The sequence below is a fragment of the Salvelinus alpinus genome, chromosome 10, assembly GCF_045679555.1.
Source record: "Salvelinus alpinus chromosome 10, SLU_Salpinus.1, whole genome shotgun sequence".
Classification (NCBI taxonomy): Eukaryota; Metazoa; Chordata; class Actinopteri; order Salmoniformes; family Salmonidae; genus Salvelinus; species Salvelinus alpinus.
The window spans coordinates 69,397,628-69,424,351 of record NC_092095.1 but is presented as its reverse complement, the minus strand read 5'-3'; the positions used below and the strand labels follow the sequence as shown (position 1 = coordinate 69,424,351).

The 26,724-nt window shown below is 48.9% G+C and overlaps 3 protein-coding genes across 8 annotated transcripts in view; 2 read left to right on the top strand and 1 right to left on the bottom strand.

Annotated features, from left to right (window-relative positions):
• Positions 1 to 52: 52 nt before the first annotated feature.
• LOC139532748 (interleukin-18 receptor accessory protein-like) lies at positions 53 to 10,451 on the top strand. Of its 4 annotated transcripts, none has more exons than XM_071330748.1 (10): positions 53 to 459; positions 623 to 896; positions 1,789 to 1,951; positions 3,112 to 3,289; positions 3,509 to 3,574; positions 5,073 to 5,202; positions 5,824 to 6,009; positions 7,200 to 7,337; positions 9,046 to 9,182; positions 9,647 to 10,451. In XM_071330748.1, the coding sequence occupies exons 1-10, from the start codon at positions 354 to 356 to the stop codon at positions 10,345 to 10,347; spliced, it is 2,079 nt and encodes a 692-aa protein (XP_071186849.1). In that variant the 5' UTR covers positions 53 to 353; the 3' UTR covers positions 10,348 to 10,451. The 4 variants fall into 4 exon arrangements, with proteins under 4 accessions (XP_071186849.1, XP_071186847.1, XP_071186846.1 ...); XM_071330746.1 differs by having other exon boundaries at positions 55 to 459; positions 3,512 to 3,574; positions 5,824 to 5,987; positions 7,092 to 7,337; positions 9,006 to 9,182; XM_071330745.1 differs by having other exon boundaries at positions 56 to 459; positions 5,824 to 5,987; positions 7,092 to 7,337; positions 9,006 to 9,182.
• Positions 10,452 to 12,022: 1,571 nt separating this feature from the next.
• pcnp (PEST proteolytic signal containing nuclear protein) lies at positions 12,023 to 15,099 on the bottom strand. 3 transcript variants are annotated; one of them, XM_071330778.1, is made up of 6 exons: positions 14,978 to 15,041; positions 14,253 to 14,271; positions 14,009 to 14,180; positions 13,843 to 13,917; positions 13,119 to 13,171; positions 12,023 to 12,681 (listed from the first exon to the last, which is right to left on the bottom strand). In XM_071330778.1, the coding sequence occupies exons 1-6, from the start codon at positions 15,024 to 15,026 to the stop codon at positions 12,567 to 12,569; spliced, it is 483 nt and encodes a 160-aa protein (XP_071186879.1). In that variant the 5' UTR covers positions 15,027 to 15,041; the 3' UTR covers positions 12,023 to 12,566. The 3 variants fall into 3 exon arrangements, with proteins under 3 accessions (XP_071186879.1, XP_071186878.1, XP_071186877.1); XM_071330777.1 differs by lacking the exon at positions 14,253 to 14,271 and having other exon boundaries at positions 14,009 to 14,229; positions 14,978 to 15,099; XM_071330776.1 differs by lacking the exon at positions 14,253 to 14,271 and having other exon boundaries at positions 14,009 to 14,232; positions 14,978 to 15,095.
• A 134-nt stretch (positions 15,100 to 15,233) lies between these two features.
• Positions 15,234 to 26,724, top strand: part of gtf3c3 (general transcription factor IIIC, polypeptide 3) — a 19,199-nt gene continuing 7,708 nt past the window's right edge. Inside the window, exons 1-15 of the mRNA XM_071330775.1 lie at positions 15,234 to 15,568; positions 15,724 to 15,835; positions 16,017 to 16,285; positions 16,563 to 16,686; positions 17,845 to 18,036; positions 18,383 to 18,548; positions 18,702 to 18,849; positions 19,016 to 19,466; positions 20,165 to 20,265; positions 20,389 to 20,560; positions 21,617 to 21,819; positions 21,914 to 22,015; positions 22,091 to 22,226; positions 22,348 to 22,490; positions 22,668 to 22,750. Of these exons, the coding sequence (XP_071186876.1) occupies positions 15,470 to 15,568; positions 15,724 to 15,835; positions 16,017 to 16,285; positions 16,563 to 16,686; positions 17,845 to 18,036; positions 18,383 to 18,548; positions 18,702 to 18,849; positions 19,016 to 19,466; positions 20,165 to 20,265; positions 20,389 to 20,560; positions 21,617 to 21,819; positions 21,914 to 22,015; positions 22,091 to 22,226; positions 22,348 to 22,490; positions 22,668 to 22,750 (2,501 nt within the window). The 5' untranslated portion in view covers positions 15,234 to 15,469. The remainder of the gene's footprint in view (positions 15,569 to 15,723; positions 15,836 to 16,016; positions 16,286 to 16,562; positions 16,687 to 17,844; positions 18,037 to 18,382; positions 18,549 to 18,701; positions 18,850 to 19,015; positions 19,467 to 20,164; positions 20,266 to 20,388; positions 20,561 to 21,616; positions 21,820 to 21,913; positions 22,016 to 22,090; positions 22,227 to 22,347; positions 22,491 to 22,667; positions 22,751 to 26,724) is intronic.

The following is a 26,724-nucleotide window of genomic DNA, read 5'->3' as shown; positions in this document are numbered from 1 at the left end:
TCTGCATTTAACCAGGAAATGTACGTTGACACAGGAAACTGGTGGTCATGTTTTCACATGGTGCATCTCTGAGGGGAGCCAGTATCAGATATGATTGGTTTCCAACCATCTAAGAGGCAAGCTGCACAGACTAGTGGCTATTGGAGAACAGGGCAGTGGAAGGCAGGGAAACTAGTTCAGATGCGTCCCTTTTCATTTACTAGGAAAGGAAGGGACTGACGGCTATTTGTCTGGTTTCAGAGTGGTGAAAGAGATTCTGTTTCCAGGAAACCCAGATCCTTGTGACAGTTATGACACGCAGTGGTGGGTTTGACATTGGAATGAATGAAGTGGTGGATTTGACATTGGAATGAATGAAGTGGTGCGGAGTGATGCACCCTGGACCGTCACTGGCTTTAGCAATCATCGCATGTTTTCTGCAGAGATACTTCTGTGAAAGTCGCGGGGACAAGGAAGAAGGTACTCATCTTTATTATCAAACAATTGTATAAAACAACATTTATAGATTTTACCAGGTAGATATTCCATGTGCATATAGACATATCATATGCCTTCAGTATTAATTACATTATACATACATCTGTGTGGAATGAGAGATATCTTTCTTGTGTGACACGTGTAGGTTTGAAGCCAGGCTCAGAGACGTACGGCCACAAAGCTTTCTCTGGGGAGGGGTTTGTCATGCAATGTACCAAACCACAGTCCGCCGGTCTCTGTGAGCGCCTCTACAACATCACAGCCAGCTCTGAGGAAGCTGATTGGTCGAGGGCCGAGGGGGAAACCAACAGAGACAGAGATTTCCTCAGAGATGACGGGGCCGTGACAGGACGGGGGAACGCGCTCTGGTTCTCTACCGTTACTGCAAAGCACTCTGGGAAGTACACATGCCACACAGGGTAGGTAGTCTGTTGACGGTCTTTGGGTAGGCCCCTCTCTCTGTTTCACAGGGTAGGTGGTCTGTATTGACCCTGTTTGGGTAGGCCCCTCTCTCTGTTTCACAGGGTAGGTGGTCTGTATTGACCCTGTTTGGGTAGGCCCCTCTCTCTGTTTCACAGGGTAGGTGGTCTGTATTGACTCTGTTTGGGTAGGCCCCTCTCTCTGTTTCACAGGGTAGGTAGTCTGTATTGACTCTGTTTGGGTAGGCCCCTCTCTCTGTTTCACAGGGTAGGTAGTCTGTATTAACTCTGTTTGGGTAGGCCCCTCTCTCTGTTTCACAGGGTAGGTGGTCTGTATTGACCCTGTTTGGGTAGGCCCCTCTCTCTGTTTCACAGGGTAGGTGGTCTGTATTGACTCTGTTTGGGTAGGCCCCTCTCTCTGTTTCACAGGGTAGGTAGTCTGTATTGACTCTGTTTGGGTAGGCCCCTCTCTCTGTTTCACAGGGTAGGTGGTCTGTATTAACTCTGTTTGGGTAGGCCCCTCTCTCTGTTTCACAGGGTAGGTAGTCTGTATTGACTCTGTTTGGGTAGGCCCCTCTCTCTGTTCACAGGGTAGGTAGTCTGTATTAACTCTGTTTGGGTAGGAGTCTCTCTGTTTCCTGCCCTTTGATCAGAAGAAGTGAGAGAAGCTTTGGTGGAATGGACGGATGAAGTGAAGTAGTCTAACTTTCCAAAACATGCCACATCATTACATGAATTCTCTTTAGGACCAAAACGCCTTCACAAAGACAATACAAATGCGGTTCTTTCTTTGAACAGTTTGCCTGAGTTTGACTTTGAAAAACAGTTTGCCTATATTTGACCTTTACAAAACACAATGTGTGAATTTGAATGTGTGTTGTTATTATCACAGGGGTATGGTGATCCACTTCTATGTGGAGGTGCTGGAGAGGGCCAGCCTGGGGTGCAGGGACACAGAGGAGAACAGGGTCACTCTGGTTCTGGGCAAAGGTGGCAGGATCCCATGCCCTGGCATCAAATGTCAGACACAGAGGTCAGAGGTCACATGGTACAAGGTGATTATTCCAGCAGATTTTTGGATGGATGGATGGATGGATGGTTGGATGGATGGTTGGATGGATGGATGGATGGATGGGCGGGTGGGTGGGTGGGTTGGTGGGTGGTTGGTTGGATGGGTGGGTGGGTGGGTGGGTGGGTGGGTGGGTGGGTGGGTGGGTGGGTGGGTGGGTGGGTGGGTGGGTGGGTGCGTGGGTGGGTGGGTGGGTTGGTGGGTGGGTGGGTGGGCGGGTGGTTGGATGAGTGGATGAGTGGGTGGTTGGGTGGGTGGGTGGGTGGGTGGTTGGTTGGTTGGGTGGGTGGGTGGGTGGGTGGGTGGGTGGTTGGTTGGATGGGTGGGTGGGTGGGTGGGTGGTTGGATGGGTGATATATTGACGGACGGCTGGTTTAACCTGATGTTTGTTTCTCTTCAGAATGTAATTATGGTATCATTCCACTGCATCTAAGACTTTACACAAACTCCTAACCTTTAGTAAGCACAAGTACAAGCCTTATACACCCGTGTGACCGGTTACACACCTACTCACCTGTGACAGGTCAACACATGCATGGAATAAATAGACAAATGTACAAAGATTTGAACCAACGACTGAACAGGCAAACAAGTGAATAATGGCTTTACATCATGTGTTTCTTTGCAGGATGCCAGGCCTGTGTGTGAGATACAGGATGAGAGGACCATCTCTGTGGCTTTACATCATGTGTTTCTCTGCAGGATGCCAGGCCTGTGTGTGAGATACAGGATGAGAGGACCATCTCTGTGGCTTTACATCATGTGTTTCTCTGCAGGATGCCAGGCCTGTGTGTGAGATACAGGATGAGAGGACCATCTCTGTGGCTTTACATCATGTGTTTCTCTGCAGGATGCCAGGCCTGTGTGTGAGATACAGGATGAGAGGACCATCTCTGTGGCTTTACATCATGTGTTTCTCTGCAGGATGCCAGGCCTGTGTGTGAGATACAGGATGAGAGGACCATCTCTGTGGCTTTACATCATGTGTTTCTCTGCAGGATGCCAGGCCTGTGTGTGAGATACAGGATGAGAGGACCATCTCTGTGGCTTTACATCATGTGTTTCTCTGCAGGATGCCAGGCCTGTGTGTGAGATACAGGATGAGAGGACCATCTCTGTGGCTTTACATCATGTGTTTCTCTGCAGGATGCCAGGCCTGTGTGTGAGATACAGGATGAGAGGACCATCTCTGTGGTAGACAGGGATACTCTTCTGCTGGGTACTGTCTATGTGAGTGATGCTACACTGTATTTCTGTGACTACACCTGTGAAGAAAATGGGATCCCCTGGACAGTCAGGAGATCTGTTAACGTCTCGGTCATACGTAAGTATTGGAGGACTGTCGCTGCAGGCTCTGTCTTCCAACACACACCACACAAGAGTGTTCAGATGAACGCACGCCCATACACACACCACACAAACATGATCACATGCACGCACTTACGAATCGCACATACGCACACACACACACACACACACACCACACGTGCTCGTTCACATGAACGCACACATACTGTAGTAAATGTCACTTTTACCTCCACAGCAGCTGACACCAAAGACCCTCCACAGATGACGTATCCCCATGGCAACGAGGAGGGTGTGGAGCTGGGTGAGTGCAGAGCCTGAGGCTGAATGATTGACTGATTTGATGATGGCAGGTGTATAGAGTATGATCACTGTGTTTCACCAGTTTATGGCTTCGTCCTAAATGGCAACCTATTCCCTATATAGTGCACTACTTTAGACCAGAGCCCTATGGGTAGTGCACTACTTTAGACCAGAGGCCTATGGGGTAGTGCACTACTTTAGACCAGAGCCCTATGGGGTAGTGCACTACTTTAGACCAGAGCCCTATGGGGTAGTGCACTACTTTAGACCAGAGCCCTATGGGGTAGTGCACTACTTTAGACCAGAGCCCTATGGGGTAGTGCACTAATTTTGACCAGAGCCCTATGGGATAGTGCACTACTTTAGACCAGAGCCCTATGGGGTAGTGCACTACTTTAGACCAGAGCCCTATGGGGTAGTGCACTACTTTAGACCAGAGTCCTATGGGGTAGTGCACTACTTTAGACCAGAGCCCTATGGGGTAGTGCACTACTTTAGACCAGAGCCCTATGGGATAGTGCACTACTTTAGACCAGAGCCCTATGGGGTAGTGCACTACTTTAGACCAGAGCCCTATGGGATAGTGCACTACTTTAGACCAGAGCCCTACGGGGTAGTGCACTACTTTAGACCAGAGCCCTATGGGGTAGTGCACTACTTTAGACCAGAGTCCTATGGGGTAGTGCACTACTTTAGACCAGAGCCCTATGGGGTAGTGCACTACTTTAGACCAGAGCCCTATGGGTAGTGCACTACTTTAGACCAGAGTCCTATGGGGTAGTGCACTACTTTAGACCAGAGCCCTATGGGGTAGTGCACTACTTTAGACCAGAGCCCTATGGGGTAGTGCACTACTTTAGACCAGAGCCCTATGGGGTAGTGCACTACTTTAGACCAGAGCCCTATGGGGTAGTGCACTACTTTAGACCAGAGCCCTATGGGGTAGTGCACTACTTTAAACCAGAGCCCTACGGGGTAGTGCACTACTTTAGACCAGAGCCCTATGGGGTAGTGCACTACTTTAGACCAGAGCCCTATGGGGTAGTGCACTACTTTAGACCAGAGCCCTATGGGGTAGTGCACTACATTAGACCAGAGCCCTATGGGGTAGTGCACTACTTTAGACCAGAGCCCTATGGGGTAGTGCACTACTTTGGACCAGAGCCCTATGGGGTAGTGCACTACTTTAGACCAGAGCCCTATGGGGTAGTGCACTACTTTAGACCAGAGCCCTATGGGGTAGTGCACTACTTTAGACCAGAGCCCTATGGGGTAGTGCACTACTTTAGACCAGAGCCCTATAGGGTAGTGCACTACTTTAGACCAGAGCCCTATGGGGTAGTGCACTACTTTAGACCAGAGCCCTATGGGGTAGTGCACTACTTTAGACCAGAGCCCTATGGGGTAGTGCACTACTTTAGACCAGAGCCCTATGGGGTAGTGCACTATTAGGTAATAGGGATGCAACCCAGTCCTTATATCAACCCTCTATTCCCCAGGGGAGCCTCATAATCTGAGCTGTCAGGTGCAGTTTGGGTTCCAGAGGACCTTTGACCCAGTGGTCCAGTGGTGGATCAGTTCCCATAGCAACCATGAAGACATGATGAAACTGATGGAGATGGAAGCACAGTGAGTTGGATCTCATTTTTGTTGTTGATGCTCGTCATGTATTATTGTATATTAAGCATTAACATTAATGAATTAATGATTCATTCATGAAACTTTTTTTTTGTCAGGCACCCACCTATCATTAAAATAATAATGTTTATTACTGTAGGCTATGCCTACGTCCCAAAATGGCACCCCAGTCCCTACACAGTGCACAGTTTACTTTATAGGGAACAGGATGCCATTTGTGCCACAACCAAATCAAATGTATTTATATAGCCCTTCTTACATCAGCTGATATCTCAAAGTGCTGTACAGAAATCCAGCCTAAAACCCCAAACAGCAAGCAATGCAGGTGTAGAAGCACGGTGGCTAGGAAAAGCTCCCTAGAAAGGCCAAAACCTAGGAAGAAACCTAGAGAGGAACCAGGCTATGAGGGGTGGCCAGTCCTCTTCTGGCTGTGCCGGGTGGAGATTATAACAGAACATGGCCAAGATGTTCAAATGTTCATAAATGACCAGCAGGGTCAAATAATAATAATCACAGTAGTTATCGAGGGTGCAACAGGTCAGCACCACAGGAGTAAATGTCAGTTGTCTTTTCATAGCCGACCAGAGGATTCGCTTTCTGTTTCCTCTCCAGGGAGGTGAGAGAAAGGAGTATTGAAGAGTTTGAGTTCACGGTCACCAGAACAGCTCAAATCCCGGAGGTGACCCAGCTACACCTGGACTCCACCTTCACCTGTCTAGCCCAGAACTCTGTAGGCAACAGCAGCGCCACCATCAGGCTGACAAGGAAATCTGCAGGTACCAGAAGAATACTGATGGGGTGCGTCTCAATCATCTCTGCTTTCTCCCCAAGTGTGCACTTGTTCACTTCCCATCATGGATTTTGAATGAAATGACTGTTTTATGACAACTCCCTCTGGCACCTGCCTGGTCCAATCCAATGGTTTTCAATTTGTTGGGGGTAATGAACAAGTTCACACATCTAGAGGAAGTAGAGATTATTGGAACACAGCCCTAGTCTCTCATTACATCTGATTTGGTTCTGGGTACCAAAGTTAGCCTACCACGAGTCAGATCCATTTTTCAGAGAACACTAGTAATGTCTTTTTACTTAATAACCCTATCTTGTCATACTGTTATCTGAGACAACAACGCTCCTATGTGTTATAATTAAGCAGTAATGCCTGAGGGGGTGTGGTATGTGGCCAATATACCACGGCTATGGGCTGTTCTTCTGACACAGCTGTTCTGGACACAGCCCTTAGCCGTGGTATATTAGCCATATACCACAAACCCCCGAGGTGCCTTATTGCTATTATACACTGGTTACCAACATAATTAGAGCAGTAAAAATACATGTTTTGTCATCCCTGTGGTATACGGCTGTCAGCCAATCAGCATTCAGGAATGGAACCACCCAGTCTATAATGTGTATTTTGTAATGTTGTTTCAGTTCCCCGTGTGCTGGTGATAGTGTGTCCGGTGATGTCTCTGCTGTGTGTTTCAGTTCCCCGTGTGCTGGTGATAGTGTGTCCGGTGATGTCTCTGCTGTTTGTTGTTTCAGTTCCCCGTGTGCTGGTGATAGTGTGTCCGGTGGTGTCTCTGCTGTGTGTGTTTCAGTTCCCCGTGTGCTGGTGATAGTGTGTCCGGTGATGTCTCTGCTGTGTGTTGTTTCAGTTCCCCGTGTGCTGGTGATAGTGTGTCCGGTGATGTCTCTGCTGTGTGTTGTTTCAGTTCCCCGTGTGCTGGTGATAGTGTGTCCGGTGATGTCTCTGCTGTGTGTTGTTTCAGTTCCCCGTGTGCTGGTGATAGTGTGTCCGGTGGTGTCTCTGCTGTGTGTTGTTTCAGTTCCCCGTGTGCTGGTGATAGTGTGTCCGGTGATGTCTTTGCTGTGTGTTTCAGTTTCCCGTGTGCTGGTGATAGTGTGTCCGGTGATGTCTCTGCTGTGTGTTTCAGTTCCTCGTGTGCTGGTGATAGTGTGTCCGGTGATGTCTCTGCTGTGTGTTTCAGTTCCACGTGTGCTGGTGATAGTGTGTCCGGTGATGTCTCTGCTGTTTGTAGCTGGGCTGGGCATTACAGTGCACGTCTACTGGCTGGAGATCTCTATCCTCTACAGAATCTACCTGCCGTACAAACACGCCACCACAGGTCAGAAACACATCTCTCTCTCTCGCTCTCTCTCTCTCACACACACACACACACACACACACACACACACACACACACACACACACACACACACACACACACACACACACACACACACACACACACACACACACACACACACACACACACACACACACACACCGACAGACAGACAGACAGACAGACAGACAGACAGACAGACAGACAGACAGACAGACAGACAGACAGACAGACAGACAGACAGACAGACAGACAGACAGACAGACAGACAGACAGACAGACAGACAGACAGACAGACAGACAGACAGACAGACAGACAGACGATAAGATAAGATATGAGGAAAACAAATCACAGGATATCTTAATTTTGAGTTTTCTCCTTCTACTCTTACCAAGTATCTAATGGCTGATATATGGTGTCCCTCTCCTCCACTCCCACTCTTACACACACATGAGAACACACTGTCAGATAAAAGCTATCTAGCTTCTACTCAAGCCTCAAATCTAGCAATCAGGAAATGACTGTTTCAACTTGACTTGTTACAACACAGAAAGATGGCTGGGTGTTCTGAGGAAGCTGAAGCCAGTTGTTGTCAGTTCTTTGAAATTACGTCATAACTGTCCTAACTGTCATCACTGTCCTAACTGTCATCACTGTCATCACTGTCCTAACTGTCATCACTGTCCTAACTGTCATAACTGTCCTAACTGTCAACACTGTCCTAACTGTCATAACTGTCCTAACTGTCATAACTGTCCTAACTGTCATAACTGTCCTAACTGTCCTAACTGTCATCACTGTCCTAACTGTCATCACTGTCCTAGCTGTCATAACTGTCCTAACTGTCATCACTGTCCTAACTGTCATCACTGTCCTAACTGTCATCACTGTCCTAACTGTCATAACTGTCCTAACTGTCATCACTGTCCTAACTGTCATCACTGTCCTAACTGTCATCACTGCAGTACGGTGTGTTGTATTATGAGTTTAAAAGAGGGTTGGAGTCAGTTCAAATTGAAATCAGTCAATTCAGGAAGTATCTTGAAATTTTAAAAATAATTTAAACCTGAATATCTCTCCTCTCTCCTTCCCTGTATTGACTATGTAACCTGAATGTCTCTTCTCTCTCCTTCCCTGTATTGACTCTGTAACCTGAATGTTTCGTCTCTCTCCTTCCCTGTATTGACTCTGTAACCTGAATGTTTCGTCTCTCTCCTTCCCTGTATTGACCCTGTAACCTGAATGTCTCTTCTCTCTCCTTCCCTGTATTGACTCTGTAACCTGAATGTCTCTTCTCTCTCCTTCCCTGTATTGACTCTGTAACCTGAATGTCTCTTCTCTCTCCTTCCCTGTATTGACTCTGTAACCTGAATGTTTCGTCTCTCTCCTTCCCTGTATTGACCCTGTAACCTGAATGTCTCGTCTCTCTCCTTCCCTGTATTGACTCTGTAACCTGAATGTTTCGTCTCTCTCCTTCCCTGTATTGACTCTGTAACCTGAATGTTTCGTCTCTCTCCTTCCCTGTATTGACTCTGTAATCTGAATGTCTCTTCTCTCTCCTTCCCTGTATTGACTCTGTAACCTGAATGTCTCTTCTCTCTCCTTCCCTGTATTGACCCTGTAACCTGAATGTCTCTTCTCTCTCCTTCCCTGTATTGACTCTGTAGATGACAAGGAATATGATGCCTTTGTGTCCTACGTGCCCAGCTCTTCCTCTGAGGAGGCGGGGGGACGAGGAAGAGGAGGAAGAGAGGAGGCGCTGGAGGTGCTCCTGCCCAGGGTTCTGGAGGGGCAGTGGGGCTACCGCCTCTTCCTGCTGGAGAGAGACCTGCTGCCGGGCGGAGGTGAGTTCTAGAGTGCATCCCAAATGGCACCCTATTCCCTATTTAGTGTACTACTTAAAAGTAGGGTACTATATAGAGAAAGGCTGCCATTTATGATTGATAATAGTCTGGTCCCAGACCAGTTTGTGTTGTAGAGCCAGCCAATGACCATAGGAGTTGGCCATACTGCACAAACTGATCTAGGATCAGGTTATAATTGAGCAGGCCATGTGAATAGAAACAGTCACATTACCAGAGTAGACTGTAAAACATTGCCATTGAATGTACAGTTGGCATAGAGCTGGCAGCTTTCAAATGAAATGTATTTTGAAGAATGTGTGGTTCACAGAGTCACTGTTTTACTGTCAGATTTTGACAGTCTGCATAACTATCATGTCACCATGCCAAGCATGACACTTGTGTGGTGTTTGTGGTTTTGTGTTTGTGTGTGCATTCATGTCTGGTGTGTGTGTTCTGTGCTTTAGCGTATGCAGAGGATGTGGTGTGTGCGATCCGCAGCAGCAGGCGACTGGTGTGTGTCCTGAGTCCTGACTACCTGGCCAGTACCTGTCTGTTTGAACTGGAGACAGGCATCAGAGCCTTACAACAAGACCCACACCTCAGGCTCATCCTCATCTGGACCAGCCCCAGCACCACCAGCCCCAACCCCAGTCCTAGCCCCAACCCCAGCACCAGCAGCCCCAACCCCAGTCCTAGCCCCAACCCCACCAGCCCCAACCCCAGTCCTAGCCCCAACCCCAGCACCAGCAGCCCCAACCCCAGTCCTAGCCCCAACCCCACCAGCCCCAACCCCAGTCCTAGCCCCAGCACCAGCAGCCCCAACCCCAGTCCTAGCCCCAACCCCACCAGCCCCAACCCCAGTCCTAGCCCCAGCACCACTAGCCCAACCAGCAGCAGGCCTCTATCTCTACCCCTGTCTCACACCCTGGGCCTGGTGGCTCCAGCCTCACTGCTGCCCCCACTGGTTCGGAGAGCCATCAGAGTCCTGCCTGCTCTGCACTGGACCCCCCAGGACCAGGGAAGGATGATAACTAGCTCCAACTCTGGATCACGGTTCTGGAGATCCCTCCACAAGGCCATGCCAGCCCAGAGTGGGACTGGGACAGACACATGGACTCTCTTAGACAGACACACAGACACCCAGGACAGAGGGACTGTTTTGTAGCTGTTAGAAGTTCTAAATGCCTGGGCTGGGTTTCCCAAAAGCTTGAAACTAAATGGACGAAAGATGATCTTAGTGCTACTATACTTTTGGGAAGCCCAGCCTTGGGGGGGGGGGGTTGCTCAAGTAACTTTACGCCATGTATATTTTTGTTTTTTTGGGGGGGGGAGGGTTCTCCAATAACTTGACACCTTGTATATATTTTTTAATTGTGGGGGAGGGGACGGGTCTCCAGTAACTTGGCACCTTGTATATTTTTTTAATTGTGGGGAAGGGGGCGGGTCTACAGTAACTTGACACCTTGTATATCTTTTTAATTGTGGGGAAGGGGGCGGGTCTACAGTAACTTGACACCTTGTATATCTTTTTAATTGTGGGGGAGGGGACGGGTCTCCAGTAACTTGACACCTTGTATATCTTTTTTTTTTCGGGGGGGGGACAGTTCTCCAGTAACTTGACACCTTGTATATTTTTTTAATTGTGGGGGAGGGGACGGGTCTCCAGTAACTTGACACCTTGTATATTTTTTTAATTGTGGGGGAGGGGACGGGTCTCCAGTAACTTGACACCTTGTATATTTTTTTAATTGTGGGGGAGGGGACGGGTCTCCAGTAACTTGACACCTTGTATATTTTTTTAATTGTGGGGGAGGGGACGGGTCTCCAGTAACTTGACACCTTGTATATATATTTTTTATTGTGGGGGAGGGGACAGAGCTCCAGTAACTTGACACCTTGTATATATATTGTTTTGGTTGAGGGACCTGTGGTTTCATGGTCGTTGCTTCTAAGAATGTGTTCTTACCTCCTGGAACCTGGTAACGTATGTGCTTCCTGGTAAATAGCAGTCAATGCAGATCCTGGGTGTATTCTTCTTTCAGTAATTGGTCTTTTAAACCAACCAGATCAGGTTTTTTCTCCAATAACTGTGCTAAAGATCAGAATCCTTAAAGCACACCATAGCATAAGGTTTTGGACCATAGCAAAACTTTTGGCAAACGGAAAACGTTTTGCAACAAAAACTACTTTCTATTGGACAAATTCAGGTAGGTTCTGTCCCTGTTTCTCTTGCTTCTGTTTACTTGATAGCTACCTACACAAATAGCTAGCTAGAACAAAGTGTTAATAAGATTAAAAAATGAATTTAAAAGATTTAAAAGCAATACAAATAAAAGTTCTCCAGTAGGCATCTACAGAGGGAGCTAAGAGCTGTTTGTTTCCTAGTTAATACACCCCAGAAGAGGTATATTATTTATTTATATTACAAACGAACTACAGTACAGCTGTAAAGACAGCTGTTGACAGCGGAAGAATTAGTTTCCTTATGTGAAGGAAAAAATGCTTACGTCACGTCTATCCATTTTGAAAGAGTATAATAGCACAGATAGAACAATGAGACCGATATTTCACCAGATGTATAAACATGAGGCATCCGCTTGTTCTGCCCACTACGACTCATTCATTCCCCTTTGAAACGACAGGCTGTGGTCTATCTTGGTTTAGTTATAACAATCTTTGATAATACTGTCCTCCACTCCTCTTCTTATACCCAGTAACATCAAGACTGTCATTGAGGCTTTACATTATTTATGCATATGAAGAATGTATATGATACACTGGTATGTGCATTGTGGTTCAATTGCATTTTTTGCATAAATATCATAAAAAAATACATATAATTTTGGAATTGAATGTAAGTTTATTGTACTAATATGAATATTTCTACATGTCAACCTCAGGCACGGGAGAAATGGTTCCTGTCTGTGATCACTCTGTGAAGGCATGACAGACAGTGCACACATGAGGGAAAGGCCAGGGTTGAAAACCCTGTTAGGACAGTTATAAAGTAGTGATATATCCTATATCCTAGAAACTATTATTAAGTTGTCTTGAAGTTCCCTTTCCCAAAACGTGTCCTCATTGCTCTTAACTACACCCACTCCAGTCCGCTATATAACACACGCACACACACACACACACGTTTAAAACAAAACAAAAAATATGCTTGATAGCACGAATGTCTCACCATCATTACATAGCAGTATGTACATTGTTTTTACACCGTCGTCAACAGTCAAAGGAAGAGAAAAAGCACACTCAATCAAGGTGACAACATTCCACACAGAAGTAAACACGGTGTGCAGTTTGACTGTTGTCATTAGCAACCCAGTAAGGCCGAGCCCCACTGGTCCTACTGTGACTAATAACCAATGAGGTGGAGCCCTATTGGTCAGTGTCCGTCTGAGACTTGAGCTTCCTCTCCCAGAGCTTCTGGTGGTCGGAGAATCCCTGCTTCCCCTTGTTGAAGGAGTTGGGGCCTGCTGACGTGGGCGTCTCCCTGTGGTGAACATAGAGAGTTATGTGTGCTAGTGGACCTAAAGGTTCTTGAAACCCCTGCGGTCAGAACTGGTGCGTTGACCAAAATGAAAACATCACATTGCTTAGTCGTAGGTCCACGCTCAAATGACCCATGCAAACACGTGTGGTCATCACGCCTGGTTCAAATACACCCAAAATTGTAACCTATTCCCTATATAGTGCCCTACTTTTGGCCAGAGCTCTCTCCAAAGTGGTCAATATTAGTTAACTAATAGGCAATAGGATGCCATTTCAGAGACGCACACTAGGTAGAATACTTGACAAGGATCTAGGAATAGGTACATTACATCTAAAAGATTTATGAACAGAGTATTGTCAGAAAACCTGGAATTTCAGATCAAATTTGCGAGATATTGTAAAAACATTTTGAGATAATTCAAACGTTGTGCTTCTTACCTGCCAATGTTCTTCATCCTCATCTTGGCTTCTGCAGGCATCTCCTCCTCACTCTGTCAGAGCAGGAAACAGCTGTTAGTACAGCTCTGTGCTTAGAGCACAGACACTAGCATTGATGTTTCACAGCATATGCCAGTTTGTTTGCACAACCTACTAATCTACTGGGATATCATGTGGTGTGTGTGTGTATGAAGGCGTCCGCATGCTTCCCAGCCAAAACAGTTTGTGCATATATTGTGATGCCATTTTGTGACATTTTTGTTTTGTTTTGGATTTCGGTGAAGGGTTTTTCAGGTGTTCGGGTACACAACATTTTTTTCTAGAGGCAAGCCGAAGTTCGGAGCGGGATTGTACGCCCCTTCGTCTCTGATTGGTCAACAGTAGGGATTCTTCTGTAAAGTCTTTGTCATTCAATGAGAGATAACTTTTCTTTGAAAAATACTGCAAGAAACATCTTAGTTAGATGTAAACTTACGACTAAGATCTCCTCAGCAAAAACTTCTAAACTAATTACATTTCTTGAGTTATTTTTTTATTTATTCTGACTATTTTGAGGAAGCGTATACTGGCTACGGTGTATCAAAATGGACAAACAGTACTATTGCAGCTTTTTTCTCATTTTTCCAGCAACGTTCTTTTAAGGGAGTATGCAAGCACACTCGTTTGGTTCGGCTAGCCAGGTTTGGCGCCAGCCGAAATGAAGCATGCTGACGCCTTAACTCACATCATCAGAGTCGACATTGAAAACCGAGGCCAGAGCTGGTTTCTTGGCAGGTACAGGTACAGGCTCTTTGGGTTTCTAAAATGGAGAGATACACACATCTGTCAACCACACACACTGAGATAGATGTCACACACACACACTAACCCCCCCCCCTAATGGTACTCACACTGGCACCCAGCTTGATGGAGATGGGCGCAGGCTTCTTTATAGGCTGGCTGATCAGACCAAACCCTATCTTGGAGACTTTGGGGGCTGGGGGTACCGGGTGGCTCGAGGTGGACTCCTTCCCCGGGCCAGGGCTGACCTCCTGGGCCGAGCGTTTCCCCCCTCCTCCAGTGCTGGAAGAGACAGTCTTAGTTTTCACACTGGCTTCCTTCTCCTCCGGTCCTGCTGGAGGCGAAACAACTTACCAAGGTGAGCAACTGTTGCCTGGGAAACCAAGGATGAACTACTGTTACCTGGGAGTGGTTGCCGAGTTACCGGTAGGTGGGTGAACCCATAGAGATCCTATTAAAGGAATTCCTAATTCTATGGGTTCACCTGTTTGGAAGTTGGTGTGCTAAAGGACCTCCCACTATTGTCGCGGTTATGCTCGGTCTTTTGGTCATAAACCTAGCTAGTTATTTTAACACTATTGCAATTTGCCACATAACATATGTGCATGCATAGCCTATAGTTTATTTCATATCATGTTACAGATTTGTAACGTTCAACGCATGTTGCATCCTATGCATTTATCTGTCTTAGCTAGCTAAATGTGTCTTCTTGTGAAACTGGCTGCATGCCAAGTGAAGCCCATATTAGTTGTGTTTACCGACAAAAGTATTTGAAAAACAATCGTAAACATTGCTCCATCATACATAAGCAGCTGCAATGGCTAACCTAGCGATCTCGTGTAAAGCTAGCTAGCTAATAAAACCAGCTAGCTATCTAGTTACATTGGAAGCCTGCTAACGTTACATCAATGGCTGCTATCTAGCTAGCTGAATGGGGACAGGCCGAAGCTCCGTTCACAAGCGGACACGATGAGCATGGGAATGTTCTATTAGTTGCAGGTGGTCGATGTAACGTTATACTTCTAGTCTTGTTTCGACAAGACAGCGATACATTGCCCCTAAAGATGTACTAGTATCACCTCCATCATCGGAGAGCCGCTTGCTGCTGTGCTTGTTGTAGTCCGCCATAACATCGGTGACGATGGAAGAAGCGAAGGGGCTGGGATTTCTCTAACGATATGGTATAGAACAGCGCCACCTGACGTTCTGGAATAGGATTTGTCTGAACACAACAACAACCAAAAACGAATTTACTCCCAATGATTCATACCAAAATCATCAAAGAATAATATACAAATGTATTATCTTTATCAGATACTTTATGTGTGTATTTGTCTCTTTTTGTTTATGAGTATTTTTGTGGTTCAAGCATTAATCGATAGGTGGCGGTGTGTAACGATTTACAAATCTACCATTCGAAGCGTCGAAGAAGAACTGCCGTCGTTTTGAAATACGTCATTAACAGTCGCCAGTGCCACCCGTGTTGTCAAAATGAAATGTTTACAATGAGAATTATCATCATTGTTTTACGTGTATTTAAACACCAAAAATCGTTTTAGTTAGTCGGTGAGATGTCGGGGTTCAGCTCAGAGCTCATTGACTACCTGGAGGGAAGGATTTCATTCGAGGACTTTGAAATACGGAGAGAGGAAAGAAAAGCTAAATTGAAGGTAAGTGGGACATCCACTCTGCATGCTGTATTAACGTTGAAAAGATCAAACTTGTGTACAAGTTTTGGAGCTCGCAATGATATAATATGTGCTACTGGAACGCCTTTCACGAATGCCTGTGTTGAAAGCAGCTCATCTCGGATCTCTTCTCTCAGGTATCGAACAAAGGACGTTTAGAGGAAGATGAAGAGATTGGACCAGATGACACTCTCCCCAGCACTTCCCACGGCCGCAGTCCGAGAAAATGTTCCAAAAAACGTCCCGCAGGTGTGTGTCTCCACTTGTTCAGTCATGTGTGACAGCTTGGGTTCGGAACACGGATCTTCTGCTTCCCACAATCATATATTAGCCCGCTGAGCTAAAGCCTAGGCACTCTTCATGTCTTCTTAAGCAATTCCAGTCAAGTCACTGCTTTATGCCAACTATCCACCTCTTCTGTCCTTGCCAGCGGATCCTGAGGAAGGTGTCAGCCCCTCTGTCCAGGAGGCCTTTGCCTCGATGATGGGGGAGGGAACAGAAACTGAACAGACTGAGGAAGAGGAGGAGGAGGAGGATGAAGACAACGATGACGATTATGAAGAAGAGGAGGAGGAGGAAGAGGAGGATTCAGAGGAGGAGAGGAAGGTTGAAGCTAAAGGAGATGAGGAAGGCCCCTCAGCTGGGGATGTCTTTGCTCTGGAAATGGAGCTTAACCGAGAGAACAAGAAGATGATGAAGGTGAAAATGAGATAAAGGGCGGTCGTCATTCTAACAGGGTTCACAAGACTGTTAGCCCTCTGAGCCTTGACATTAGATCAGGGAGCTAACGCAATGTTAGCCATAGTTTGACGATAGAGGTGTTGTGTATGCGATACTAGTTGAATTATGGCTAGTCTCAGGCAAAGTTAGTCTAGTCACCATTTGAGCCTGGTTCACTGAACCACCTCTGTTACACTTGGTCATGCTGCAGTGTTTGTTGACATGGGACTATTGATGGTGATTGTGTACTGTTCAGGAGAGACGTAACCGCAGCAAGCTGCCCCGGGCCCTAAGGGGCCTCATGGGAGAAGCCAACATCCGTTACGCCCGCGGAGACAAGGAGGACGCCGTCCTGATGTGTATGGAGATCATCAGACAGGGTAGGTAGTGTTCAGGACAGAGGAGATAATCAGACAGGATGGGTAGTGTTCCAGGACAGAGGAGATAATCAGACAGGATGGGTAGTGTTCCAGGACAGAGGAGATCATCAGACAGGATGGGTAGTGTTCCAGGATAGAGGAGATCATCAGACAGGATGGGTAGTGTTCCAGGACAGAGGAGATAATCAGACAGGATGGGTAGTGTTCCAGGACACAGGAGATCATCAGACAGGATGGTTAGTGTTCCAGGATAGAGGAGATCATCAGACAGGATGGTTAGTGTTCCAGGACAGAGGAGATCATCAGACAGGATGGGTAGTGTTCCAGGATAGAGGAGATCATCAGACAGGATGGGTAGTGTTCCAGGACACAGGAGATCATCAGACAGGATGGTTAGTGTTCCAGGATAGAGGAGCTCATCAGACAGGGTGGGTAGTGTTCCAGGACAGAGGAGATCATCAGACAGGATGGGTAGTATTCCAGGACAGAGGAGATCATCAGACAGGATGGGTAGTGTTCCAGGATAGAGGAGATCATCAGACAGAATGGGTAGTGTTCCAGGACAGAGGAGATCATCAGACAGGATGGGTAGTGTTCCAGGACAGAGGAGATCATCAGACAGGATGGGTAGTATTCCAGGACAGAGGAGCTCATCAGACAGGATGGGTAGTATTCCAGGACAGAGGAGCTCATCAGACAGGATGGGTAGTGTTCCAGGACAGAGGAGATCATCAGACAGGATGGGTAGTATTCCAGGACAGAGGAGGAACAGACTAAGGAACAGACAGGGCAGTTCTTTGTCACTAGACACTGCTGTAGTAGCCATCTCAATTCACAAAAGTCATTGTAAAGACTTATGCTGCATTCAGGACATGCTGTAACTAGGAAACTGAAAACTCTGAGAAAGATGATATTCGAATTTCCCACTTGCAAAGTATCAGAATCATCCAATAGGTAGCTCTACCCAAATAGCTTATATTAATTTTAACTGGGAGGTTCAGAGTTTCCGATCAGCATTACTGACTGATCTGAATTCATCAAAGTTGTCTTTAAAAATATATATATTAACCAGGAAGTGTCAATGAGGCAGGCCTTCCTGTTAAACGCAGACTAAAATTGAATCCCACCTAACCCTTCTATTCACCATTCTCCCACCAGCCCCCCTGGCCTACGAGCCCTTCTCCACCCTGGCTATGATCTATGAAGACCAGGGGGACATGGAGAAGTCTCTACAGTTTGGCCTGATCGCTGCCCATCTCAACCCCAGCGACTGTGAGGAGTGGGTCAAGCTGGCCGACATGTCTCTGGAGCAGGACAACATCAGGCAGGCCATCATCTGCTACACCAAAGGTGAGCTGACCCCTGACCTCTAACCCCGGCCCTCTGACCGCTGACCTGTGACCTCAAACTGCTAAAATATGTTATTTATTTGATTGATTTACTGCTAGTTAGAGGTGGTTGATACTGATGGCCAACTAATGTTGTCTCCGGCTTGAGCTACTCATTTGAATTATCTAAGAATTTCAATCAATCAATGGCAACCTCACTGAAATAACTGTCTCCTAACACATTTATCTATCCCTGTTTCTTCCTTCGTCTCTGTCTGTCTGTCTGTCTGTCTGTCTGTCTGTCTGTCTGTCTGTCTGTCTGTCTGTCTGTCTGTCTGTCTGTCTGTCTGTCTCTCTCTCTCTCTCAGCCATTAAGTATGACCCCAGTAATGTGCGCTACCTATGGGAACGTTGCAGCCTGTATGAGCAGGTGGGGGAACACAAGCAGTCCATGGACGGGTACCGCCGTATCCTCAACCTACTGCCCCCTAGTGACGGAGAGCACTTCATGCAGCTGTCACGAGACATGGCCAAGTGAGGCTAGTCCGCCATGCACGTGTACACAGATACAAACACAACCAGATACTGTACAAACTCATTCACACCTGTATAGACACAGACAATACACACAAGCAACAGGGGTGTTAGGTTCAGTGTGTAACGGTGATGTGTGTGTTCTCTCTCCAGAAGCTACTATGAGAGTAGTGACCTGCCGTCAGCCATGGGGGTGATGGAGGAGGCCCTGAGGAGACACCCAGAGCTGGTGACAGACGAGAGCATCAACATGGCTGCTGAGCTCTACATCGCCAACCACCAACACGGCAAGGCTCTTCAGGTGTGTGTGTGTGTGTGTGTGTGTGTGTGTGTGTGTGTGTGTGTGTGTGTGTGTGTGTGTGTGTGTGTGTGTGTGTGTGTGTGTGTGTGTGTGTGTGTGTGTGTGTGTGTGTGTGTGTGTGTGTGTGTGTGTGTGTGTGTGTGTGACCAGTGTTTTCCCTCCTCAGGTTCTAGTCCAGTTCTGCGGGATCGTCCTGGAGAGAGGAGAACTTAAGCCAGACCTTGCAGAGGAGGAGAACCCAGAGGAGCAGGAGAAGATGGAATCAGAGGAGCAGAAGAAGATGGAAGCAGAGGAGGAGAAGAAGATGGAAGCAGAGGAGGAGAACCCAGAGGAGGAACAGGAGAAGATGGAATCAGAGGAGCAGAAGAAGATGGAAGCAGAGGAGGAACGGGAGAAGATGGAATCAGAGGAGCAGAAGAAGATGGAAGCAGAGGAGGAACAGGAGAAGATGGAAGCAGAGGAGGAACGGGAGAAGATGGAATCAGAGGAGCAGAAGAAGATGGAAGCAGAGGAGGAACGGGAGAAGATGGAATCAGAGGAGCAGGAGAAGATGGAAGCAGAGGAGAACCCAGAGAAAGAAAAGGAGATGAAAACAGCGACAACAGAGGAGACTGGAGGTCTGTCTGGATCTAGGACTTCATTATGAAGTCTGTCCTACTGTCTGGATCTAGGACTTCATTATGAAGTCTGTCCTACTGTCTGGATCTAGGACTTCATTATGAAGTCTGTCCTACTGTCTGGATCTAGGACTTCATTATGAAGTCTGTCCTACTGTCTGGATCTAGGACTTCATTATGAAGTCTGTCCTACTGTCCTACTGTCTGGATCTAGGACTTCATTATGAAGTCTGTCCTACTGTCTGGATCTAGGACTTCATTATGAAGTGTTGGTTTTGATAAGTTGTCAGTGTGGAGAGCCAGTAACATTTCTATGCAGAACTCTCTCTTCCTCACCCTCTCTCTTCCTCACCCTCTCTCCCTCACTCCTCCCCTCTCTCTCTTCCCTCCTCACCTCTCGCTCTCTCCCTCCTCCCCTCTCGCTCTCTCCCTCCTCCCCTCTCGCTCCCTCTCTCTCTTCCTCCTCTCTCTCTCGCTCTCTCGCTCTCTCCCTCCTCCCCTCTCTCGCTCTCTCCCTCCTCCTCTCGCTCTCTCCCTCCTCCTCTCGCTCCTCCCCTCTCTCGCTCTCTCCCTCCTCCCCTCTCTCGCTCTCTCCCTCCTCCCCTCTCTCGCTCTCTCCCTCCTCCCCTCTCTCGCTCTCTCCCTCCTCCCTCGCTCTCTCCCTCCTCCCCTCTCTCTCCATATCTCTCCCTCTCCAGGGGAGGTTAGACATGTGGTAGTTCCAGACCATGTACCAGTGGACATCAGAGTGAAACTCATGGTCTGTCTGATCCACCAGCATGTTTACAGACCTCTGGATGTGAGTACCACACAACGTATCTATCTGCTTTGGGAACACATAGACTCCTACCAAATATCACACCTTATAATCTTTGTTCCTGAATGTATAAATGGACATTCCATCATCCTCTCTACCCCCCAGTCCATGTTGACGTCTCTGATGGAGCAGAGCCCAGAGGAGCTGGGGGATCTGTACCTGGACGTGGCTGAGGCCTTCCTGGACGAGGGAGAGTACAACTCAGCCCTGCCTCTCCTCTCTGCCCTGGTCTGCTCTGAGAGATACAACCTGGCTGTTGTCTGGCTCCGACACGCTGGTAGACACACACACACACACACACACACACACACACACACACACACACACAGTCAACTGTCTCAAACTGGCTGTTATTTTGTCCGGATCATTATGAGATCATAATAATGCATAAAAGGGGCCTCCTGACAGGTCTTATAATGCATTATAACGGCATTGTCGTACTGCGTCGTCGTACCGCGTTACAACTCTGTCGTCGTACCGCGTTACAACTCTGTCGTCGTACCGCGTTACAACTCTGTCGTCGTACCGCGTTACAACTCTGTCGTCGTACCCCGTTACAACTCTGTCGTCGTACCCCGTTACAACTCTGTCGTCGTACCCCGTTACAACTCTGTCGTCGTACCCCGTTACAACTCTGTCGTCGTACCCCGTTACAACTCTGTCGTCGTACCCCGTCACAACTCTGTCGTCGTACCGCGTCACAACTCTGTCGTCGTACCCCGTCACAACTCTGTCGTCGTACCGCGTCACAACTCTGTCGTCGTACCGCGTCACAACTCTGTCGTCGTACCGCGTCACAACTCTGTCGTCGTACCGCGTCACAACTCTGTCGTCGTACCGCGTCACAACTCTGTCGTCGTACCGCGTCACAACTCTGTCGTCGTACCGCGTCACAACTCCGTCGTCGTACCGCGTCACAACTCCGTCGTCGTACCGCGTCACAACTCCGTCGTCGTACCGCGTCACAACTCCGTCGTCGTACCGCGTCACAACTCCGTCGTCGTACCGCGTCACAACTCCGTCGTCGTACCGCGTCACAACTCTGTCGTCGTACCGCGTCACAACTCCGTCGTCGTACCGCGTCACAACTCCGTCGTCGTACCGCGTCACAACTCCGTCGTCGTACCGCGTCACAACTCCGTCGTCGTACCGCGTCACAACTCCGTCGTCGTACCGCGTCACAACTCCGTCGTCGTACCGCGTCACAACTCCGTCGTCGTACCGCGTCACAACTCCGTCGTCGTACCCCGTTACAACTCTGTCGTCGTACCGCGTCACAACTCTGTCGTCGTACCCCGATACAACTTAATTGAAAGGTAATGTGTGTCTCCAGAGTGTCTGAAGGCGCTGGGCCACATGGAGGTAGCAGTGACGAGTTACAACAAGGTAGTACAGATGGCTCCTCTTCACCTGGAGGCCAGGCTGTGTCTGTCTACTCTGCAGCAGCAGCTGGGTCGACCTCTCTGTGCCCTCAAGGCCCTGGAGCCCATGTACGACCCAGACACACTGGCACAGGACGCCTCCGCAGCACAGCAGGCAGGTGGAGGGGGAGGGAGGGGAGGGGAGGGTGTCAGGGTGTGTGTACTGATTATCCCTGTGTGTGTGTGTGTGGTGTGTGTGTGTGGTCCAGGAGTTGAAGCTGCTGCTGCACCGCTCTACTCTGCTGCGTTCCCAAGGCCGACTGGATGACTACCTGGATACCATGCTGACCATGCTGGCTATGCTGCTGAAGGTAGGCTTCTCTCTCTCTCACACACACACACACACACACACACACTGATGTTGTTCCCACTGTGTTGTCATTCAGGTGGCTATGACGCGGGCCCAGGTGTGTGTCAGAGCCAGCATGTGGTCGGGGGTCAGACACCTGCGTCTGGTCAAGGTGTCTAAGGACCTGGTGTCAGACATCGGTGACCAGGAGGCAGCCTATCAGGACATCAGTGGTAAGACTCCTCTGATAGATCACATGTTATAGATGTACTAAGAGATTACAGACCGAAAAAGAGAAACGATTAAGCGATGTTCTCCCTCCCTTCCTCCCTCCCTCTCTCCCTCCCTCCCCAGGTAAGACCAGTGTGTTGTCCCGGGAGGACTGGTGGTTACTGTTGGTGAGGTGTGTGTGTACGCTGTGTGAGATGAAGCGTTTTAAAGAGGCAGAGCTGCTGGTGGATTCTTCTCTGGAGTTCTACTCTTTCTATGACGTCAAGGTAAAGAGGAACCAGCTGGCCTTCTCTGTTTCTCTTCCTGTCATTAAAATCAACACATTGTTCATTATAAAGAAAATGTTTTGTATTGTAAAAATGACTCATTTATTGTTCTATCTTTCTAAATGTATTGTTAGCACTTTGTTGGTTGAATCTTCATGACAGTGATGTGTTGTTTAGGTGAAGAGGAAAGAGCTGGAGTTCTTTGGTCTGTCGGCTGCTTTCCTGGACCATAACTACCGCAAGGCCTACGATTACATCAGGTCAGACTGGCTGTCCTACTGACTGGACCATAACTACCGCAAGGCCTACGATTACATCAGGTCAGACTGGCTGTCCTACTGACTGGACCATAACTACCGCAAGGCCTACGATTACATCAGGTCAGACTGGCTGTCCTACTGACTGGACCATAACTACCGCAAGGCCTACGATTACATCAGGTCAGACTGGCTGTCCTACTGACTGGACCATAACTACCGCAAGGCCTACGATTACATCAGGTCAGACTGGCTGTCCTACTGGCTGGACCATAACTACCGCAAGGCCTACGATTACATCAGGTCAGACTGGCTGTCCTACTGACTGGACCATAACTACCGCAAGGCCTACGATTACATCAGGTCAGACTGGCTGTCCTACTGGCTGGACCATAACTACCGCAAGGCCTACGATTACATCAGGTCAGACTGGCTGTCCTACTGACTGGACCATAACTACCGCAAGGCCTACGATTACATCAGGTCAGACTGGCTGTCCTACTGACTGGACCATAACTACCGCAAGGCCTACGATTACATCAGGTCAGACTGGCTGTCCTACTGACTGTCCTACTGACTGGACCATAACTACCGCAAGGCCTACGATTACATCAGGTCAGACTGGCTGTCCTACTGACTGGACCATAACTACCGCAAGGCCTACGATTACATCAGGTCAGACTGGCTGTCCTACTGGCTGGACCATAACTAGCGCAAGGCCTACGATTACATCAGGTCAGACTGGCTGTCCTACTGACTGGACCATAACTACCGCAAGGCCTACGATTACATCAGGTCAGACTGGCTGTCCTACTGACTGGACCATAACTACCGCAAGGCCTACGATTACATCAGGTCAGACTGGCTGTCCTACTGACTGTCCTACTGACTGGACCATAACTACCGCAAGGCCTACGATTACATCAGGTCAGACTGGCTGTCCTACTGACTGGACCATAACTACCGCAAGGCCTACGATTACATCAGGTCAGACTGGCTGTCCTACTGACTGTCCTACTGACTGGACCATAACTACCGCAAGGCCTACGATTACATCAGGTCAGACTGACTGTCCTACTGACTGGACCATAACTACCGCAAGGCCTAAGATTACATCAGGTCAGACTGACTGTCCTACTGACTGGACCATAACTACCGCAAGGCCTACGATTACATCAGGTCAGACTGGCTGTCCTACTGGCTGTCCTACTGACTGGACCATAACTACCGCAAGGCCTACGATTACATCAGGTCAGACTGGCTGTCCTACTGGCTGTCCTACTGACTGGACCATAACTACCGCAAGGCCTACGATTACATCAGGTCAGACTGGCTGTCCTACTGACTGTCCTACTGACTGGACCATAACTACCGCAAGGCCTACGATTACATCAGGTCAGACTGGCTGTCCTACTAACTGTCCTACTGACTGGACCATAACTACCGCAAGGCCTACGATTACATCAGGTCAGACTGACTGTCCTACTGACTGGACCATAACTACTGCAAGGCCTACGATTACATCAGGTCAGACTGGCTGTCCTACTGACTGTCCTACTGACTGGACCATAACTACCGCAAGGCCTACGATTACATCAGGTCAGACTGGCTGTCCTACTGACTGGACCATAACTACCGCAAGGCCTACGATTACATCAGGTCAGACTGGCTGTCCTACTGGCTGTCCTACTGGCTGTCCTACTGACTGGACCATAACTACCGCAAGGCCTACGATTACATCAGGTCAGACTGGCTGTCCTACTGGCTGGACCATAACTACCGCAAGGTCTACGATTACATCAGGTCAGACTGGCTGTCCTACTGACTGGACCATAACTACCGCAAGGCATACGATTACATCAGGTCAGACTGGCTGTCCTACTGACTGGACCATAACTACCGCAAGGCCTACGATTACATCAGGTCAGACTGGCTGTCCTACTGACTGTCCTACTGACTGGACCATAACTACCGCAAGGCCTACGATTACATCAGGTCAGACTGGCTGTCCTACTGACTGGACCATAACTACCGCAAGGTCTACGATTACATCAGGTCAGACTGGCTGTCCTACTGACTGGACCATAACTACCGCAAGGCCTACGATTACATCAGGTCAGACTGGCTGTCCTGCTGACTGGACCATAACTACCGCAAGGCCTACGATTACATCAGGTCAGACTGGCTGTCCTACTGACTGGACCATAACTACCGCAAGGCCTACGATTACATCAGGTCAGACTGGCTGTCCTACTGACTGTCCTACTGACTGGACCATAACTACCGCAAGGTCTACGATTACATCAGGTCAGACTGGCTGTCCTACTGACTGTCCTACTGACTGGCTGTCCTGCTGACTGGCTGTCCTGCTGACTGGCTGTCCTGCTGACTGGCTGTCCTACTGACTGGCTGTCCTACTGACTGACTGTCCTGCTGACTGGCTTTCCTGCTGACTGACTGTCCTACTGGCTGTCCTACTGGCTGGCTGTCCTACTGACTGACTGTCCTGCTGACTGGCTGTCCTGCTGACTGGCTGTCCTACTGACTGGCTGTCCTACTGGCTGTTCTGCTGACTGGCTGTCCTGCTGACTGACTGTCCTGCTTTCCTGGACCATAACTACCGCAAGGCCTACGATTACATCAGGTCAGACTGGCTGTTCTACTGGCTGTCCTACTGGCTGGCTGTCCTACTGGCTGGCTGTCCTACTGGCTGGCTGTCCTGCTGACTGGCTGTCCTGCTGACTGGCTGTCCTGCTGACTGGCTGTCCTGCTGACTGACTGTCCTACTGACTGACTGTCCTACTGACTGGCTGTCCTACTGACTGGCTGTCCTGCTGACTGACTGTCCTGCTGACTGGCTGTCCTGCTGACTGGCTGTCCTACTGGCTGTCCTACTGACTGGCTGTCCTACTGGCTGTCCTACTGACTGGCTGTCCTGCTGACTGGCTGTACTACTTGACTGGCTGTCCTGCTTACTGACTGTCCTACTGGCTGTCCTACTGACTGGCTGTCCTACTGGCTGTCCTGCTGACTGACTGTCCTACTGACTGGCTGTCCTACTGGCTGGCTGTCTTGCTGACTGACTGTCCTGCTGACTGGCTGTCCTGCTGACTGGCTGTCCTGCTGACTGGCTGTCCTGCTGACTGGCTGTCCTACTGACTGACTGTCCTGCTGACTGGCTGTCCTACTGGCTGGCTGTCCTACTGACTGGCTGTCCTACTGACTGACTGTCCTGCTGACTGGCTGTCCTACTGGCTGTCCTGCTGACTGTCCGTCCTACTGACTGGCTGTCCGTACTGCTGACTGGCTGTCCGTACTGCTGACTGGCTGTCCGTACTGCTGACTGGCTGTCCGTACTGCTGACTGGCTGTCCGTACTGCTGACTGGCTGTCCGTACTACTGACTGGCTGTCCGTACTACTGACTGACTGTCCTGCTGACTGGCTGTCCTACTGGCTGTCCTGCTGACTGTCCGTCCTACTGACTGGCTGTCCGTACTACTGACTGGCTGTCCGTACTACTGACTGGCTGTCCGTACTGCTGACTGGCTGTCCGTACTGCTGACTGGCTGTCCGTCCTACTGACTGGCTGTCCGTCCTACTGACTGGCTGTCCGTACTACTGACTGGCTGTCCGTACTACTGGCTGGCTGTCCGTACTACTGGCTGGCTGTCCGTACTACTGGCTGGCTGTCCGTACTACTGGCTGGCTGTCCGTACTACTGGCTGGCTGTCCGTACTACTGGCTGGCTGTCCGTACTACTGACTGGCTGTCCGTACTACTGACTGGCTGTCCGTACTACTGACTGGCTGTCCGTACTACTGGCTGGCTGTCCGTACTACTGGCTGGCTGTCCGTACTACTGGCTGGCTGTCCGTACTACTGGCTGGCTGTCCGTACTACTGGCTGGCTGTCCGTACTACTGACTGGCTGTCCGTACTACTGACTGGCTGTCCGTACTACTGACTGGCTGTCCGTAC